Source organism: Nicotiana attenuata, unplaced genomic scaffold (genome assembly GCF_001879085.1).
Source record: "Nicotiana attenuata strain UT unplaced genomic scaffold, NIATTr2, whole genome shotgun sequence".
In the NCBI taxonomy this organism is placed as follows: domain Eukaryota; kingdom Viridiplantae; phylum Streptophyta; class Magnoliopsida; order Solanales; family Solanaceae; genus Nicotiana; species Nicotiana attenuata.
In genome coordinates this window covers 176,011-197,046 of record NW_017670638.1, presented here as the reverse complement: position 1 = coordinate 197,046, position 21,036 = coordinate 176,011, and the positions used below count along the sequence as shown (strand labels likewise).

General features: G+C 35.8%; 1 protein-coding gene across 10 annotated transcripts; it reads right to left on the bottom strand.

Moving 5' to 3' along the window:
* Positions 1 to 4,812: 4,812 nt before the first annotated feature.
* Positions 4,813 to 18,978, bottom strand: LOC109241784 (protein SENSITIVITY TO RED LIGHT REDUCED 1-like). Of its 10 annotated transcripts, XM_019408562.1 has the most exons (6): positions 18,669 to 18,845; positions 14,160 to 14,248; positions 13,560 to 13,685; positions 13,079 to 13,443; positions 12,860 to 12,958; positions 5,035 to 6,038 (listed from the first exon to the last, which is right to left on the bottom strand). In XM_019408562.1, the coding sequence occupies exon 6, from the start codon at positions 5,971 to 5,973 to the stop codon at positions 5,131 to 5,133; it is 843 nt and encodes a 280-aa protein (XP_019264107.1). In that variant the 5' UTR covers positions 5,974 to 6,038; positions 12,860 to 12,958; positions 13,079 to 13,443; positions 13,560 to 13,685; positions 14,160 to 14,248; positions 18,669 to 18,845; the 3' UTR covers positions 5,035 to 5,130. The 10 variants fall into 10 exon arrangements, with proteins under 10 accessions (XP_019264104.1, XP_019264113.1, XP_019264107.1 ...); XM_019408560.1 differs by having other exon boundaries at positions 13,079 to 13,685; XM_019408559.1 differs by lacking the exons at positions 12,860 to 12,958; positions 13,079 to 13,443; positions 13,560 to 13,685 and adding an exon at positions 4,813 to 5,033 and having other exon boundaries at positions 5,110 to 6,038.
* Positions 18,979 to 21,036: the final 2,058 nt, after the last annotated feature.

Sequence of the window (21,036 nt, the reverse complement as noted above, 5' to 3'; positions counted from 1 at the left end):
CCTTATCTCGGGAACATGAAGGACGTTGTTTAAAGTCACCACCTTGCCAGAAGTCATTTTCAGAAAGATCTTCCCACATCCTTCAATCTTGGCGGTTGCAGCATTTCGCATAGAAAGCGTCTCTTCGGGTCCAACAGGAGCATATGTTGCAAAGGCTTCCTAACAGCACAAACATGGCGAGTGGCTCCAGAATCAATTCACCACTCCTTAGGATTTTCCACCAAGTTGCATTCAGAAAGCATAGCAGACAAGTCATCAACATCTTCATGCTTTTCAACCATTTCCCTCCATTTCCCATTCATCTTGTTTTAAGCCGTATTAATGCTTAAAAACCCAATAAAAAGTATTTTTGAAGAGAAGCAGTTTGTATTTGGCTAATCACTCTGAAAAGCACTTCTGAGCAATAATTTATGTTTGGCCAAGCTTTTCAAAAAGTATTTTTAAGTATCAAATTACGAATAAGGACATGAATAGATTTACTTAATAGTTAATACTATAAGTACATATAAAATCTCAAAAGTTTGTTATTAGAGGCAATGATAAATTTTTTCATTTTATTTAAGTAAAATATGAAAATAAAATTAAAAAGTATTTAATTCTTTTAATATAAGTTAAATATATTAAAATTCATTCAACAAATATAAAAACATTCACCCCTAGCGTCACTATATATTAGAAAGCTATCCTAAAAATAAGAAGAAATACTTATACAGTAATATCCTAAGTATTAGGTTTAACGGTTATTTTGGTATATACTATATTTTGTTAAGGGTATTTTAGGTAAGAAGAAAAGTTAAAACTGCTTCTACTTCTGCTTTTGGGAAGAAACTACTTTTTTCTGTTTATGTTTTTTCTCAAAAGCACTTTTTTCCCTAAAAAAGCTTGGCCAAACACCTCAAGTTAGGAAAAAAAGTATTTTTGGGGAAAAAAGCACTTTTAGCCTCTTGAGAAGCTTGGCCAAACAGGCTATAAGGCAGAGACGAGTTGGTTGCATTATACTTTGATTCTCTTAGGAGACAAATGGGTTAAAATTAGAGGCATCTATAGACACGCTCAAGGATCACTATCGTTCCAGCAATATGAAACTTTATTTCTTTTTCTTCCATTTTGTTGATCAACTGATTTGCACTAGCCAAACTCCAAAGCAAATATTAGGTTGCACAAAGTTTATACAAGCATCCAAAACCTTTTAAGCATTTTCAAATCAAGGCATATTTCTAGACACACTGTACGACATATATCAAACATGCCATGTGAAGTTCAATGAGGTCATCTATCTGTCTGCGATATCTAGAAATCAAATGTAACAATTATTTACTAGAGGTTTTGCCATGGAAGTTTCTCAAACTATTGCTACAATTTTTACGTTATTTTTTGTAAGACTGTGAATTACTATTAATAACAACAATGAAGTATACAAACTAAAGAGCACCGCCACTTAACAAAAGTGATCTAGATCTCACAACGAATCTACTAATTACACAAAAAGTCTCTGTATGAACCTCCTACTTCGATTCATCTTCCTGGACTTGTTAAGTTTTTCTATTCTTCCTAACAGTTCCTTTTTAATCTGTGCAATTACCAGCTCTTTTTGTACAGTTTGCCATCTAAAGATTCTCCAGTTCCTAGCCCTCCATGTATGATATATACTCGCTTCCCACATTGCAACTACCATTTCCTTTTTACCTTGCTTCCAGTGCTTCCTTTTTATGTTGGCTAATACTTGATGATAGTTACCAATCGAGTTGTGAACACTAGTCCATTGGAACAGGGAATTACGAATTGTTGTTGCTCAATTACATTCCACAAATGAGCGCCAATGAGATTCCTCGACATTATCATCACATAAACAGCAATTAATATCTGCCACTGGAATATGTAGCTTGATTAATCTCTCCTTCAGCAACAGTCTACCTTGTAGAGCAAGCCAAGCTATGAATCTGTGCTTAGGTTAAGCTACAACAGTCCAAAGAAGTCATGCTGTTTCCAGTCTTCCATGCACCTCAATGATGGCATTGTAGCAGTTCGAAATAGAATACTCATCCCCTATGCTTTAGGTCAATCTATTATGTTGGTACCAATCCTTCATTTCCTCTTTTAGAAAGTTAAGTTTCCTCCAATACCAGCTACTATCCTATTGAGGTTTGTGATTCCAAATATTGGATACAACTCTAAGCATCAAATTTATTTAGCTTTAATGAAGCTATCTCTTCAAAAATAATTACCTGCAAGTTCAAGGAACTAAGAAGACCGTACCATGTTTAGTAAAATGCTGAAGGATAGCACCTGAATTCCCATATCCATGACACCTACCTCTCCTCCTCTGCCATTTTCTTTTCTTTATCAGGTATTGCTGAATTACAAATCTTTATTTGCTTGTGAAAGGTTTAAGTCTGTATTTTTTAAAATGTTCTCTAAATCTAGGCCATTGTGAAAGGAAAAATTGATCTTCTTCCCTTGAACATAAAGTAGTTTTCTCAACTGATGCATAAAGACTTTCACATGTTTTATTCTTTCATGGACCAGATAACTCTAACATGGTTGACACTTGCATGAAATAAGGCAGTCACAGATGCATGAGAACCCGCAACAAAGGATCCTTGGATAGCTGTGAAAAGTAAAAAAGTTTACTCAAGTTGCGGATATGGCTAAAAGAGCATGAAGAGGGCAATTTAATGTTGCTTCACGTATTTTTTAGATCATTAGTCAATAGCTCCCTGGACAGCGAAATCGGGGTGACCTCTGGCGCACTTGCAGTGCTGAGCTACTATGTTGTTGCTCATTGGGTTCTTAGAATACAGTATTCTGTGTAAATGTGTTCATTCTAATCACTTAAACTCAAGAGTTGTGGTCTCGGTCATGCAGCAGATACTTTCATGATTTTTTGGTATTGAAATTGAAACATGAGCAAGTATTACTAATAGCATATGATGGACTTGGTTAAGACACCTAAACAAAAACTTGAGCTAAAAAGTTCAGTTTTCAACTTAAGCTCGACTTGCAACTTCCTGAAACCCCTCTTGTTTTGGTTCGAATGCACTAAACCGTATTTTCCAGCTGCAATCTGCATACGGTCACGTACCTAAATAGCTTATACAAGGATCATGTGAAGTGGCAGCTCTGTACTATAAATCTAAGATAACCACAGAAGTTCAACCCTTACAAGAATTGTTGAGCAAAATAGTATAACAAGGGCAGGTTGGGTCAGATTTGGGCTTTGTGAAATAACCTATGCATCTACTATTTGCACCAGCAGAGACCCTTTCTAAAGAGAATTTTGCAGTAATTCCAAATGAAATGGGATACAAGATGAAATGTCTCAAAGAGCATAAAGCAGACACGATTGGAAGAAATTAGTGATTGCACCTTCATAAGAATATATTCATTAAAGCGCAGATGCATGGTACATGAAGTATTTACATAGTCCCTTCATCCAAATTATGTGATATGATGCGTATGAAAGATGGAGGAGAAGTTTAGACATATAAACCTCCATAAATCTACTATATACCTAGTGGATACAGTGGCCAACATACAAAACTTGATAGAAATTTTAGGAAATAACACAGGAATACTGCCACCACATATTTAGGGGTTCCGTTGTGTTCTAAGTACAAAAATACACAAGTATAGCAGGGAGTAATAGAAAAATTTGAGAAGAAGCTTGCAGCATGGAATCAAAATACTACGTAAGGGTGGCAAGTGGGCCAGTTAGGCCCAGTCCCAGCCCGGGCCTGCGAGCCCATATGGGTAGTGGGCCTAAACGGGCCTACCCGTTTAAGCCCTAAACCGGGGGGCTTGAGGCCCAAGTGGGCCGGTTCATTGAAGAAGCCCGTTAGAACCGAGATGCGTCCTAAGTGGGCCGGTTCAACCGGTACTAAATGGGCTCAAACGGCCCAACGACTATTTTTTTAAAACAAAAAAGTTTCCAATTTTTTTTGCCGTTACAACATTTAAAAAATGGTCGTTCGCCTGCAAAAATAGTCGTTTGGGCTTTCTGAAATAGCCATTTAATCCCCCCCAACTTTGTTTTAACTCCAAACTTTTTATAATTACACTTTTCCCCTATTTTCAACTATAAATACCCCCTCATTCTTTTATTTTTCTCACAAAATCATCAATTTCTCAAACTCAAATTGAAGTATTCAAGTCTTCAGGTCTTCACTCATCTCTTATTTCTCAAACTCAAATTCTTAATTTAAGTTAAATCATGCCCGGTGATTCTAAATTGCGCCCTTTGTTTTGGAACACTTTAATGTGGTAGAAAAAAATGAAGAAGTTTACATAATAAAGTGCAAGAACTGTGGTCGAGTCTACACTCATCCTCCAAAGTTGAAGGGCACACGCTATTTAAGGAGGCATATACAGAGTTGTCTTGCACGTTCTCCAGACATTCGTATTTAAGATTTTAAGTTGATTTGAGACAATTTGTATTATTTTAAAATTATTAGACATATTATGCTTAATGTTTTAGTTTGTTAGATTAATTTGAAGTGTTATGTTGAAGGCATTGAACTTTAATTTGAAGTATTAAATGTAAACTTTAATTTGCAACTTTGATGCCGAGTTCATCTTTAATATATATATATATATATATATATATATATATACATATAAGCAATTTATATAGTATATACGCATATTATAGATATAGATATAGTATATATAATATATATAAGCTATATAATTTACAAGAAATTGCCTTATGAAAAAAAAATCCTAAAAATAGGCCAGGCCCACACACACACACACACACATATATATATATATATATATATAAATATATACATATATATGAGCTATATAATTTACAAGAAAATGCTTTAGATAAAAAAAATTTAAAAAAAAACAAGGCTTAGGCCGACATATATATACTAGTGTGAGTAGCCCGATCTTCGCTCGGGCCCAATGCCAGGCTTTTTATAAAATCTTGAATATATCTCATTTGGACACGTCAAAGAGGCATCTTCAAAGGCATGCACATAAAGGAACTATCATGCATCAATGAAGCAGCATCTCAGCCAACACCGGACCTAACCAAAAAAATGTTGAGCTTAACAGCAGGCTTTAATTCCAGAAAACAAAAGGTGAAGAAGAGAATTTTCCTACATTTTAATACAAATTTGATATTCATAGTTTAGCATCAGATAAATCTGTATGAGGATCAATATTAAAAAAATGCCAACTCGAACCATGGAACGCTCGAAAAAAATCATCTGAAAAAGAGTTGATTGCATGCTCTTTTACGAACTGCCTGATTGCCAGGATATGCTTCCTAGAATCAGCAAGAGTAAGGTTTTTGCACACTGACAAGTGTTGCTCATATGCCTCGAAACTGTTTCCAAACAATATAATATTACTCAATAGATCAGGCCTCCAATTTGCCTCCAGAAGATTGTCATACAGTTCAGCTTCACAATGTGGCATGAAGAACATCATAGGTTTTAAAGCTTGCCGTCGACCCTGTTCATTTACTGTTAGGACAGAACAGCCAAGAGCTGCCAGTACGTTAGATTCTGCCAGAGAGATCACTGGATCAAATACCTCTACCTCTCCAATCCAGTTAAACATTCTTTTCATTAAAATTGCAAGACTAAGCTGTAATCTAGGAGGCTCATATGATTCTATGCTACCAATTCCATATATTACCATCGACATCTTTCCTCTTGAGCACACAGCTTTTAGAACCTGATCCAGTATTTCAGGGGTTTGTAACTGATCAGAAAATGTCAACCAGAAGGAGGAGCTCTCAAGTTTCTTTATGCAGTTTTGCATCTTCTGCATCAATTTAGATTCTCTCTCTGGATTGGTCTCGATATCTGCCGGAGTCCACATTTCCTCTTCCTCTTTCCGTTCGTGGATGATAACTTTATGAAAATTCCTTTTCTGTTTCCCACGCCGAGGCAATACGACTGTCCAGTCTTCGGCTGGGTTAGGCTTGTCATGAGCTAGTGTCTCTGCTGATGCAGCCATTCCTCTCAAGATGCTTGAGATGAAGCAGACCGAGTATGTTTGAAATATGTATGTTATTTAAGGACCTACAAGAAAAAATGAAATTATTACAGTGTGAATATGAGAATTCTAATATAACACTTCCAAAGACCTGTTATACGATAAAAAGTCACTTTACTTGATTAATGACCTTTTATTCGGATGCCTTCAGCAGACACATGAAAGATACCAACCACTACTATTCATAAATTGTCATTGCAATAATCAGCCCTAGAACACGATCGTAACATGTCCAGGCGAGGAGAAAGATACAGAACACTAACAAAAACTTGATATCCATATGAGTTATGCTTAAGCATTTATTTAGGAATATATCAGTGCTTTTCTGAGAGTAAAATAGCAATCTCAGGGAACAACACTTACAAGGGAGTTCAGTTCATTTAGGTTTAAGTTCGTCAACAAGTTGCCTTGGACACATTTGGCTAATGATGACCTTTACCCCTACGTATAATTTATTGCAGTTGCACCCAGTTTTTATACCTCTCTGGCCATGAAGAATGGAAGGGAAAAAAAGACTGCGCAATAGTTTATCTCAGTGGTATCAAAGGCGAAAAGAGCAACTAAGCTCTAAGCTCCGTTGGGGCTATAAGCGCAAAGCGCAAATAAAGCGTGGGCTATAATGAAAAAAGGCGCAACGGGAGAAAAAATAAAAATATACATGTAGTCCAACACTAATCATTATAAGCATGAATAACAAACACTATATGGACAAAGAAATTGAAAAAAAAAATCACGATAAAGTGGTCTTTTCAGGATTACACTCAGTGCCAAGAAAAGTATGTCTTAGAGCTTTGATGCGACACTAAAGCACCCACAAAGCAAGACGAAGCGCTCAATGTGTTTTGAGTTGAGCCTCACTTTAGGCCTTTGACAACACTGCATCTTATATAAATTCTGATGGTTGAGGCGTTGAGCTCCCTTTTATGGGGGTAATTCATGAATATAGAACAGACCAATAAGCAATAAACGCAAAATCTGAAATTTACATCTAAATCAGTGTTAAAAATAGCGTGAAGCGAGGAAAAGCGACAACCCCCATTTCACGAAAAACGAGAAGCGAAGCGCCCGCTTTTTTTAAGTGAAGCGGAATTATAAAAAAAAAAATTAAAATAAATACGGCATAGACAACACATGTAATTGTAAGCAAATGTTCAATACTTCAATTAAAAAACTAAAGAGTAGCATCATTAAAGCACAAAATGAGCATCCTATTCTTCTACAAGATTGTCAAATTCTTGTATTCCACTATCATTATTATATTGCTCGTCATCTTCTTCAATTTCATCTTCTTCATCAACTAGGGACAAAATAAAGATATATAATTTGGCAGAAATATGGCAGAATTTGGGCAGAATTTTTCTGAAAAAAATTCGCCAGCATTACGGTGCTTTTTGGACGTTTAGAAAGAAAAAGAAAAAGAAGAAGAATGAAAATAAAAAGTGCAAAAGCAAAACATACCCGTTAAAACTTGAAAGATGTTGTAGTCTTGAAGAAGAAAATAAGAACCCTAGTTTGCTTGAAGAAATCGCTAGTTTTAGTGAGGAAGAAATCGCTGGTTTAGAACCCTAGTTTGCTGCTGAAGAAGTCGAAGAAACTACTGGGTCTGGAACAGAAGTAAGCGATTTGGTCTTTTAATTGAAAAAAGACTTTAGGTCTTTTAATTCAAAAAGCGACCGCTTCTTCCGCTTCGCTCCGCTTCACCGCTTCTCGCTTTTTAGAGAGAAGCGGGCGCTTTTCTTTACCTGAGCCGCTTTTAACTGGAGTAGCGCCCAACCTCCCGCTCCGCTTCGCTTCTCGCTTAAAGCGAGGAAGCGGGCGCTTTTCTGAACAATGATCTAAATATAAAACCTAAGCAAATTTTAAGAGAAACATCCAAACAAGTAAACCCCAAAAGCATTCCCTGCTACTCCCTCCATCCCAAAACACAATTATTCCGCAATTCCCAGACGCTAATAGCGGTTAAGCTAGAGAAATTTAAATACAATTTCAGATTATATTCTTTCTGAGTTCTAACCTTCTCAAAGAACCTACTATAATTAAAACGTATAAATGTAACTGTAAATTTCAATTCTAATACTTTTTAAGATTTAACCCTCTTAAAATACCGAATAAAATTAGAAAACTAATATAACTACAAACTAGTATATGCTCTCATATGTCCGTGTGTGCGTGTGTGAGAGAGAAAAAATGGAAACTAGACATATAAGACAATCAGCGAAATATTAGAATTTTCATAAACGAGCTGATAAAATTCTACAGAACCTAGTAAAAGGATAACAATAACATTAGTTATCATTCAATCGAATCGCTCAAAAGATAAGCCCAAAAAGTTCCATATTTTTCAGAGGACAGTGAATTACTGAGTTAATCATCTAAGGGAAACAAAACAAACAATGAATTTCGACAATTCAATAGGAATACAACAGATTTGCAAAACCATATAACTAATCGGAAAAAGGGAAAGCACATGTATGCAGCTTAGAAAAAATATGAGAGAATTGAAATAAGAAAGGAGAGAGCCTTACGATGAAAGCGAAAGAGAGAAGAGATGTCCTTCTAGCAAAAATTCAATAATCAAACTTGCTCTCCTTCAATTCCACCATTTTCACTTACCTATGTGAAAATTGGGAAAGCAGAATTCCAAAGATAAACATCAGTTATACAAGTGGAGCACCACAAGAGTTATGATTGAGAGAGTTCAAGTACTGTTAACCAACAGTACGAAGATTTCACATTTCACCTGGATTTAGGGTTTTGTATTAGATAGGGATAAATGAGGGTAGGATTTGCAGCAGGTAGCCCATTTTAGGGGTGCTACTTAATATTTTAGCCGAACATGGCAAATTTCAGACCTGCGCTCTAGACATGCACCAAAGGAGAGCAAACTACCACTACTATACTACCAATTTCAATGTTCAAGCTTCTAATTGAACCGGGAATTGAAGAGGTTCTGTTACATAACCAAATTTGGAAAACGGATAACGGCAAAATGTTTAATATCCGTTGGATTTAATATTAATATTCTGTTATTAAAATAGATTTTTAATAATATTATTATTAATAAAATACTATTAATAAATAAATTTGATTCAAAAAATTAATCAATCAATCAATCATTTGACCAAAAAAGCCGAAGCCGAAGCCGAAGTCGAGCGACGACGACACGAGGCTTGCCTTCTTCTCAACTCTTTAAGAGCTAGAAGAAGAGCAATTGCTTATACACCTATCAAAAACCTCTTCCTCTTCCAATATGGGACAATCTACCTTTGACAAGGGAGAAAACTTAAAATTTCACTTAAAATTTTTATTTTCCTTCATTTCCCTTTCACCCTCGTTTAAGCCATATTAATGATTAAAACCCCAAAAATCCCCCACATGAATGGGGAATGGCTATATCACGAAAATATGCATGAAAAATTGTGTGATTTGCAAGCAAGGATTAATTGCATCTGGATAAGTGGGTTTCCCTTTGAACTTTTCGTAGTGAACTTATGTCGGATATTCAAGTTGGGCTTCCTTCCTTTCCGACTTGAATTATTTTAAAGTGTGGGGGTGTTTGGTAAAAGTGCAAGTTCCTAAACCCAAAAGGGTAAAAATAGGACCGAAAATCGTTGATTGTGTTTTCATAGGATATGTGACCAATAGTAAAGCATATCGTTTTCTGGTTCATAAATCAGAAAATCCCAACATCATAATAATACGGTTATAGAATCAGATAATGCTGAATTCTTTGAAAATATATATCCGTATAAAAAGGAATGTGAGTCGATTGGTGAAGGATCTAAACGACCTCGGGAAGAAATAAAAGAAAGTACATTTAGTCAAGAGGATCCAAGACATAGTAAACGTCAAAGAACGTCTACTTCATTTGGACCAGATTTTGTGACTTTCTTATTGGAGAATGAGCCTCAAACATTTAAAGAAGTTATGTCGTCTTCGAAATCATTGTTTTGGAAAGAGGGAGTCAATAGTGAAATATAATCCATATTGAACAACCATACATGGGAATTGGTTGATCTTCTTCCTGGAAATAAACCTTTGGGTTCTAAATGGATCTTTAAGAGGAAAATGAAAGATGATGGCACTATTGATAAATTTAAGGCAGGACTTGTAGTCAAAAGGTATAGACAACGCGTTTTGGGATATTTAGAACATACTCAAGGCTTTGCTTTGCACTACAATAAATATCCTGCAGTGGTTGAGGGATACTGTGATGCAAATTGGATCACCGGTTCAACTGATTCTAAGTCCACAAGTGGATATGTGTGGAGGAGCGGTATCTTGGAAATCATCCAAACAAACTTGTATTGCCCGCTCTACAATGGAGGCTGAATTCGTAGCCTTAGATAAAGCCGGTGAAGAAGTTGAATGGCTTCGGAATTTTTTGGAAGGCATTCCATTTTGGCCCAAACCGTTGGCACCAATGTGCATACATTGCGATAGTCAAGCGGCAATCGAAAGGGCTGGGAGCGTTATGTATAATGGTAAATCTCGTCATATACGACGAAGACATAAAACCGTTGGGCAATTACTCTTTAGAGGAATTATCACGATTGACTATGTAAAGTCTAGCGATAATGTGTTGGATCAACTTACAAAAGGCCTAACTAGAGAGGTAGTGAGAAATCATCAAGGGGAATGGGACTATGGCCGAGAACAAGTCATTAACCTAGAAGACTGGAGATCCCAAAATCTAGGTTCAAGGAGATCAAACAAAGTCATTAATGACGGTTCAACATTGTTAACTAAAATTTTGGTCCATTCTCATGAGGAGACAATGTTAAGAACCAAGGATAAAACATTAAGGTTTTTTAATGATTTCTAAATTTGATACGGGGTATATCAAATAGTGTATCTACGGGATGACACGTTTAGGAATCACCTATGTAAGTGTGAAGTGTTAGCCGCTTTAAGAAGAATTTTGTAAGGTCATTTCTCTACGCACTTATGAAACCAAGCGGTATTCATGGCTGAAACGAACACAACAATGAGAATCAAAGACGGTTAAGGGTTGGTTGTGTGACTTATGGTTGTCTAGGTATACACCAAAGTTCGACGGTTCAAAGATATCAAATCTACTGATTGACCGAGTATATCCGACATAAGTTCACTACGAAAAGTTCAAAGGGAAACCTACTTATCCAGATGCAATTAATCCTTGCTTGCAAATCACACAATTTTTCATGCATATTTTCGTGATATAGCCATTCCCCATTCATTTGGGGGATTGTTGGGGTTTTAATCATTAATATGGCTTAAACGAGGGTGAATGGGAAATGAAGGAAAATGAAATTTTTAAGTGAAATTTTAAGTTTCCTCCCTTGTCAAAGATACATTGTCCCATATTGGAAGAGGAAGAGGTTTTTGATGGGTATATAAGCAATTGCTCTTCTTCTAGCTCTTAAAGAGTTGAGAAGAAGGCAAGCCTCGTGTCGTCGTCGCTTGACTTCGGATTTGGCTTTTTTGGTCAAATGATTGATTGATTAATTTTTTGGATCAAATTTATTTATTAATAGTATTTTATTAACAATAATATTATTAAAAATCTATTTTAATAACAGAATATTAATATTAAATCCAACAGAATATTAAACATTTTTCTGTTATCCGTTTTCCAAGTTTGGTTATGTAACTGAACCTCTTCAATTCCCGGTTCAATTAGAAGCTTGAACATTGAAATTGGTAGTATAGTAGTGGTAGTTTGCTCTCTCCTTTGGTGCAGGTTTGGAGCGCAGGTCTGAAATTTGCCATGTTCGGCTAAAATATTAAGTAGCACCCCTGAAATGGGCTACTTGCTGCAAATCCTACCCTCGTTTATCCCTATATAATACAAAACCCTAAATCCAGGTGAAATGTGAAATCTTCGTACTGTTGGTTAACAGTACTTGAACTCTCTCAATCATAAGTCTTGTGGTGGTCTACTTGTATAACTGATGTTTATCTTTGGAATTCTGCTTTCCCAATTTTCACATAGGTAAGTGAAAATGGTGGAATTGAAGGAGAGCAAGTTTGATTATTGAATTTTTGCTAGAAGGACATCTCTTCTCTCTTTCGCTTTCATCGTAAGGCTCTCTCCTTTCTTATTTCAATTCTCTCATATTTTTTCTAAGCTGCATACACGTGCTTTCCCTTTTTCCGATTAGTTATATGTTTTTGCAAATCTGTTGTATTCCTATTGAATTGTCGAAATTCATTTGTTTGTTTTGTTTCTCTTAGATGATTAACTCAGTAATTCACTGTCCTCTGAAAAATATGGAACTTTTTGGGCTTATCTTTTGAGCGATTCAATTGAATGATAACTAATGTTATTGTTATCCTTTTACTAGGTTCTGTAGAATTTTATCAGCTCGTTTATGAAAATTCTAATATTTCGCTGTTTGTCTTATATGTCTAGTTGATTTCCATTTTTTCTCTCTCTCACAAACACACGGACAAATGAGAGCATATACTAGTTTGTAGTAGTTATATTAGTTCTCTAATTTTATTGGGTATTTTAAGAGGGTTAAATCATAAAAAGTACTAGAATTGAAATTTACAGTTACTTTATACGTTTTAATTATAGTAGGTTCTTTGAGAACACGCACGTTGACGGAGAGGTGCCTGTGTTCCCTCTTCTAATAAGTAGGAATATATATAGCCCGGGACCATTAGTTCGTGGTCCCGGTTTGGTTACACCCAAAAGCCCACGAAGCTCGGGACCGCTTAAGCCCATCCCACTTAGAACCGGACCGTTTAGGCCCGGCCCGCGAGACCCGTTTAGGACTGGGCCCGAACCGTTTGCCACCCTTAATACTACGCCAGGTGAGAGAGTAACTTCGACAAAAAGAATGTTGGATAGTATCCCAACCTGTTTGATGTCTTTTCCGAATTCCAGGAAAAGTCCCAGGTCAGCCAGAAGAAATGAGAAGACTTTTATTGGAAGGCAGCAACACTCTACATAAGTTTCCTGTGGTGAAATGGAAAACAGTTATATAACCCAAGCGCTTTGACTGTTCAAGTTTCCCTCTCATGTTCAATGTGAAAAAGAATTGTTTTTGTGTAGCAACAACCTTCATAATGATGATACCTTATCAATAATTAATAAGGAAGGCCGGGCTAAAGGTAACTACTTTTTGCTCCCCCAGTGAGTAAAGGAGGTACGGGGATCATGTATCTGATAGCGCATAACAAAAACCTACTCATGAAATTGTTATGAAGATATAACAAAAGTCTACTCATGAGACTTCACTTTAACTTGAGGATCCCCACCGAAAGCACCACATCTCCAACTACCGGCACAAACTCCAACTTTGTGATAGCTTGAAGGCTGACACTTGTGTGCCTCGTGGTTTCTGAGTAACCGGATAGCCAAGGTTTCCGAATTGTTTGAGATGATGTTGTAGGACTTTCAAGAAACTATTTGTGACAACATTATGGATGGCCAGAAAACAGCTAATTTAAGGAGAAAAAAAGAAGAAGTATTAACACCGATGGCATAACTGGAGATTTTCCAGAAAAGAAGGGTAAAGGGTTGAGAAAAAAGAAAAGAAAAGTAGGAAGAGTAGTACGAGAATGATAAACTGCAGAACTATCAAAGCATAAACTTCAGAACTTCCACCAGATGGTTTAACTTTCTAATCATGCTGACATCCCGTAAAGCCATCATCTTGACGAAACTGTTGATACTGATGACACTTCAAATGATGAAAAGCCACAAAAAGCCATGTTATCCAGTATCTAATTCCAGCAATAAGGCTACATGGAACAGAAGGTTTGAGCAAGTGCAAGATCAAAAATAAAACTTTTTCAGAGTTAAAATCAGCAACAACATATGGACAGGACCATGAATGTAGAAGGTTCTATTTGAATCGGGGGCGGGGGGGCACCAAAGCCTGTTCCAGGAAGCCATTCTCTTAGTACATGCAGCTAAATCAACATGAAATTATTGTTATATAAAACAGCGTGAATGCAATTAAGAGTAACTATTTATATAGTTCTAAATACTTGATAAGACAGAAATGATGTCGACACATTTATAGATTGTCTGAAGGTGGCTATCCTAACTTTTATTGAATGTAAATCTGAAAAATTATGTATAGTCTAATCAGTCCATAATTTAATAAGGGAAAAATAAAATAGATGAACTCTGCTATAGCGTTAACACTCACTTGAATCCATAAGCTACCAACACTTCATCTGGTTTCCTGCCCTGTGAAAAATCCAACCCATTCTTGTGCAGAAAATGATGAAGTAAAATCTGCCGAAAGAACAGGTAAAATCAATATTCTACTTAGTGTGATCAATATTACCAATGTCACTAAAACGCAAAGGGAAAAACACAGACAACATTACCAACATATATGCACACACTACCAGTAGAATGTGTCTTTTTTTCTTAAAGAAAAACTCTTCTGAATTTATCACATTATGATTGAAGCTGTTGATTGATGAAATCTCGAAATTAAGTAAATTCTACTTTGTGTAATCTTTCAAGACATTTAAACTAAGACTTATAACAGCATAAGCTACATGTAAGTATTCCAATGAAACTCTCAGTGAAGAATGTCTACACAAAGCTATATATGATTAACACATTCATCTATCATAGATGTCGTACCACTATAAGTACATGAGAATTAGATTCTCCAGATGCCCAATCAGTTGCTCCTACTTTGCAACTTGTGCTCGCAATTGCTTTGCAATCACTGTCCAAGTAAATGCATAATAGGGCAAAGAGATACACAATCACTAATAAAGAGCCAGGCCTTTATCAAGAGCAGAGGAAGAGAACAATCACTAATAAAGAGCCAGGCCTTTATCAAGAGCAGAGGAAGAGAACTAATATATAAGTATAACGACATACATAATTTCACCTCAGAACATAAATCCATTAATTCCCTAACACAATATTACTGTAAGAGCACGGAATTCCATTCCAGCTATTCAACTTTTAATCATTCAAAAGTTAGTCCTATTTCTCTTCTTTTTTTTCACTTTCCAAGTTATCATCTAATAACTGAGAGAATGGTATAAATGCTCAACTATATTCAATACTATTGTTCAGCTCCCCTAAAATAGAGCGAGAAGGGTGCCATAGTTCTCTAGGCCTCAAAATAGGAACAACCCTTCTAGTTATGTAATCTGGAAATTAAATGCCTACATCTATGAGCTCTCCTTGTACTTGGTATATCTTCTAGTCTAATTCTAGCTTCCGTTTGTATCTGTGCTTTAACAAAAAATTGATATAGTAAATTAACATATATTCCTCTCGCCCATTACTGCACTACTTAGTCAACTTCTAGTCATGTTTGTTTGAACTTTTTAGGCGGAATGGCTTTCTGGCCACTTAAACTTGACGGGGTTTTAAAAGTCGATACAGAAACTTTTAACTTTCCCATTTGAACACTCGAACTCATTTTCTCCGTAACTAATAAACACATTTGACCATTGACCATGCCCATGTGGCGTCAGTTGGTCCTAATCAGCAGGTCGCGTGAGGAACACGACGCACAGGAGCGTGAAAGCCCCCTTCCCAACGCCCAACAGTACAAAATGGGTTGTATTTAATTGTCTTCTTATTCATTCCTTCCAAAATACCCCTTTCCTCCATTTTTAAAAATCTGAAGCTCCATTCCTCCTCCTTGTAAAATTTGAAGCTCCGTTTTTAATTTTTTTTTTTGAAAGAATTACATGAAAATACACATGACTTCACACCATAACAAAAAATGGCCCATGTTTTTAAGTTTTACCCTACCTAGCCCATATTGTACATATTTTGAAAGCACTAACAAATTCAAAATATGTGTTCTTACAATCATTGCTTTTAAAAGCTATGGAGTTAAATATGTATTCTCACAACCATTGCTACTCTCTCTTCTTCTCATATCTTCTACATATGCTTCAAGGGGCTGAGTATTTTCTGCTTCTCTACATGTGTCACCTGGTTGCAATGTAAGAAAATTGAAAAGTAGAGGTCCACCATTGAAGGCCATTCAAAGCTTTGCTTTCGAAAATATGATCTTTGATTTCGTTAATTGTTTGGATTGGGTGTTCCATTGATTTCAAATATCAAAAGGAGTTCAAGCTTTAAATTTGAAGTGATTTGAAGTAGATTTGAGCAAGATTTGAGTTAAATTTCAGAAAAGACGCAAGGAAGAAGACGAAGTCAGTTTTTTGTATAATATTGTATAATAGTGTATATGAGTGTATAAACACATCTGATACACTATTATACACTTTTATACACCTTTATACAACGTCTGTAGACGAACTTCTTCCACGGTTTTCAGTTGCAATTCTTGGTCAAAACCAGTGCAAATCTCCATTAAATTACTTCAAATTTTATATACAACCTCCTTATACTATTTCTAACAAGTTTAAATAATACCCACTCCAAAATTCTCACGAAATCAAATTTGGAATTTAAACCCACATATTTAAGCTTGTTAAAAATTTAATTGTCACTATCCAAGCGGCTTTGACTTGTTGAACTAATAATTGAGTCACAGTTACTGATTCGAAAGATAACTTAAAAACTTGAACGATCTTTTTTAAAAATTAAATAGTAATTTGGAGAACCTATTGGAGTTGAATGTTGAGTATTAGCCTATTATTTTTGGGTTAGTTGGTTGTAAATTGAAATATGGGCTATAAAATTGAAAAGTAGAGAGCTCAGTTGTTCTTATGTGAAATTTTTTTCCATTTTTTTTCATCTTTTCAGACCGTGAAAATGGTGGAAAGTTGTATATTTAGTCATTGAAGAGTTGAAGATAAGTTTTGTATCACTTGGACCATACGAAGCTCGATCAGAACAAGATTAACAAATAATAAACGAAAACAAAAAACAAGTGAGTGACTATGATCGATTTTGGAAGGGGGGTGAATGATTATGATCGATTTAGGAAGTTCATCCAGCACGATTGACCTCACGCCATATCCACCACCATAAACAAGTCCTTTTTGAATGTTGGAGAAGGTGAAAAAAATGTGGAAGATTCTGGAATTTAGCGATCGGAGAAGGTGAAAAGAATCTTCTAGATTTTTTATGCAAATGGCGATGCGGGTCTTAATTGCGAGGAAATGGCAGCTTTGGTGGTTGTTGTAAACCCTAGGGTCATCTTCGGCGATGAGCACATCAGTGTCGTTCTCGACGAGATTTTCCGGAACTTATGGAGAGTTCATCGATGGCGAGAAGGGCCTTACATATGTTCTCCTCACTTTTAAAATTCTTTTCACCTTCTCCGATCATAAAAATTCTGGAATGAATAGAGGAAGGTTTTGTCAGAGAGAGGCTAAAATGGGGGGGGGGGGGGTTGGTCTATGGAATGAAAGAGGGGACCAGGGTTAGGGTTTTCGCGCCCTTGACGTGTAAGACATCCATTGGTCATTTGCTGACTGGATGGATACGTATGTGTATGTGTAATACACGTGCACATGTGTTTATTAGTTACGGAAAAAATGAGTTCGAGTGTTCAAATGGGAAAATAAAAAGTTAATGTATCGGCTTTAAAAAACCCGACAAGTTTAAGTGGCCAGGAAGCCATTTTGCCTACTTTTTATATGTATGCACAAAAATCTTTTTCCATTGTTTGACTTTGACACGTGCCCTACTTTCACTCATATTAACAGGAAGAAATTTAAAATCACTCGAATGCAAAAGTAGCATGAGCATTTTTTAGTCAAAATGTAAAAAGATGAAGTAGGAAGTTAACAAATTATACCAATAAACTCTTTGCTCCATTGGCCAACCACTGCCAGCAAACTGTCTCTATCTCAGATTCTATGCCCTTATAGATATCATGGTCTGATGGTCAAAGCTTTGAGGACAGACTAAGTAAACACAAAAAATCGTTACGGTTGAAAAGGGTATCTTTTACGTGAAGAGGCCAGGGTAAAATCATCAAAATGTTCAATCTGCAATTAACAACCATAAAAACTTGATGCAAAGAACATGGGAACCTCATAGTCTATAAATGAGCCAAAAGTAATATCTTTGGAAGTTTTTCCACTAAGGATTTACAATTCCCTCCTTCTTGTTGCAATGCACCAGTGTAGTTTCCTTAAGGTATAATCGTTTCAAATGTCGCTCGTACACTGATAAAGCAATAAGCTTTTTACACATCTTAAAATGTATGACATAAAGTCCAATTTGTATGGACAAATATGAAAAAGCACCACAACTCTTTACTGTATGGGGATACATCAATATGAAACAAAAATTTCTCCTAACACTTTAACCATATGATAAGGATACCACCATTTCTATTTGGATATATGGAGCAAAAGAGTAGGGAATAAAAAAAATGGGGGAGGAAATCAGAAGAACCAGATCCCTATAGTTGAAACAATAAAGAACCAACTCATTTTTTTCATGTAAACTCAGAATAGAAAAACGAAATAAAATTGTAGCTCAAATCAAAGGAAGTTACAGGTTCATCACTTCTGAAATCCCCAATTTAAAACTCTTCGTGAAATGACAAAACCTTCAAATACAAACGAAAACGGTGAATGGTCAAATAGCCGACGGAAACCCCAATTTCTTTTCAAGTCTTTTTTTGACTTACTCAAAATCAACATAAAACTACAACAGAATTTCAAATAACAAAGCAAGAAGAACCATGAAACAAAACAATCAGATTAACCCATATAAGGAAAAAAGATAGAACAGTAAAACTAACCTTTCAAGCATGTGATTATTTTAATGGAGCAAATATGGAACTGCAAACAATCCAGCAAAAACCCCAATTTTCTGTCATTCTGATTAAACAATGAAGAAGTAGAAACCAAAGGAATTCCAAACAAAACGAAGAGAGAGAGAAAACCAGTTCAGCGATGACCGTCAAAGTAAACTTCGAAATTACCAATTTAAATTTCTCTGCAAGAAACAAAAGCAGCAACTGCAGGGGCATAAGAGGGCAAGAAAAAGCATTGGAAAGACCACACTGTCCTCTGTCAGTAAGCAGACATGATGACCCTCGCCTGCTTTACCGCTCTTCGATTTGAGGGCGTGATTTTGCCTCACATGAATTGGTCCTACAAAACTCCCAAAATTAAATTTTTTCTTTTAGTTGTTTGTTATTTTTAAGAATTATTGTAGAATTTTCTTGATTGTTTGTATTTTTGTGTGTATGTTTAATTTTATTTAATTCAGAAAAAATACAAAAATATGTTGCATTTGCATCTAGGATTTAATTTTATACTTTTAGATTAATTAGTGAATTAGTGTTTCATAAAAAATGGAAAATCACAAAAAAAATAATTTATTTTGCATTGTTTAATTTTTAGCTTTGAATTGTATTAGTTTTCTTTTAATTTGGTCTTTAATTAGGTGTGGTAATTATTAGAGTTAATTAATTTAATTTAGCAGGATAGTTTGTATTAGGAATTAATTTAAGTTTTTATTTTTAATTTTGTAAAGAAAAAGAGTATTTAAAATAAAAGAAAAGGAAGAAAGATTGAAAGAACAGGATTTTGGGCCAAGAATTTAAAACTCTCCAAGCCCAAATCGATTTGTGCCCTGATACCCGCCAACCCAGGCCCAAACACCGTTACAAACCCCGGTCTGCCCCTACAAATAAACCAAACGACACCGTTTTGATAGCCCAAATCAGGACCGTTGATCTCTTTTGATCTAACGGTCCGAAACTGGGGTTTTGTTTAATATATAAGTGTCTGAATGTTACCCCCCCCCCCCAAACCCTTCTATCTCATTTCATTTCTTCTTCAGAGACTTCAACACCAACGCTAGCGCCGCCCCATGATTCCGCCGTCTTTCGGTGGCAGCGCCACCACCAAATTCGGCCCCGATTTACACCATAGCATCCCCTTCCTCCCCTCATTCCAAATCCTCACTCCGTTTCCCTCGAATCTTGCCAGAACTTCTCAAATCTTAAATCAAAGATTCGAACCCTAAATCCCCAAAACCTAAATCAGTAGCCTATTAAAGATTTGGAGTCAAAAATGGCTTTATTCATGTGTTTTCATTTGAGAACACGTGATTAGAGCCCATTTCGGCCAAAATCAAAGGCTCGAGGAGTTGGATTCCAGATTATGCCCGTCCAATCTCTTTAGGTATTTTTCAGTCGCTTTTTCTTTCTTCTTTCTTGCATTTTTCTTCTTCTTTTTCAGTTAAGATCATTTTTATCTCCTTTTCTGTTTTATTTCTTTCGTTTATGTGTTTCATTTTTGCCGTTATGGTCTTTTTTGCTATGTCTAGCTTTATAATAAGTTTAGTTATTTGTTTGGTTAATTGGTTTTATTTCCCTTTCTCTCTTGTTTTTAGCTTCATTTTAAAAGGTTCCCAAGTTTTTCTTTTGGGAAATTTTGGTCAGTCCTTAAAATTGTGAATTTCTGGTTGGTTTGAATTGGGCTCTGAAAATTAAGAGCGCAAAAGGGGATTTAACTTGGATTTACAGACCTATAATATTCTGAATTGGGTCAGTTTGACCTATGTCTGGTCTGGTTTCAAGGGGTAATAACAGGGGTATTGAAGGGTAAATTAGGAAATCTAGGTAGAGAATCTCTTGTAACTGATTGAAGAAAGCTTCCAGGAGGTTGTCCTTAGGACCTAACTGAAATTCTGAATTTTACATTAAGGGTATGTGAGCAAAAATCAAAATTTCAAAAGGTTTAAAATGCAAAATTATTTTCAGCGTTGCTGCCCTAATACCTTGCCTATAAAGGCACCTTTTCTTCAAGCTCAAGTCAGAAATTAAGAGAAGAAAGATCCTAAAAATTGAAACGGCTGCTTTTCTTTGAAGAATTCTGAAATAACCTTGAATTCCCTGCAGTTCTTTGCTGAAAACAGCTCAAATTCTGTTTTCTGATCCTCTTTATTAGCTAGAATTTCTAAAGAACTTCACATTTCTGCACCTGAGTTAAAATGGATTGAGCCTTGGATTTTTAAAAGTTTTGGTTTTGAGTTTTTGCTGTTTGGTTTACTGTTCCATTGCTGGGTTGGATCTGGTTCCTGTTGATGCTTCTCATTGTTGATCTACTACTGCTGTTTGTTTCTTCCCAATCTCAAAATTGAGTTTCTAGTCCTGT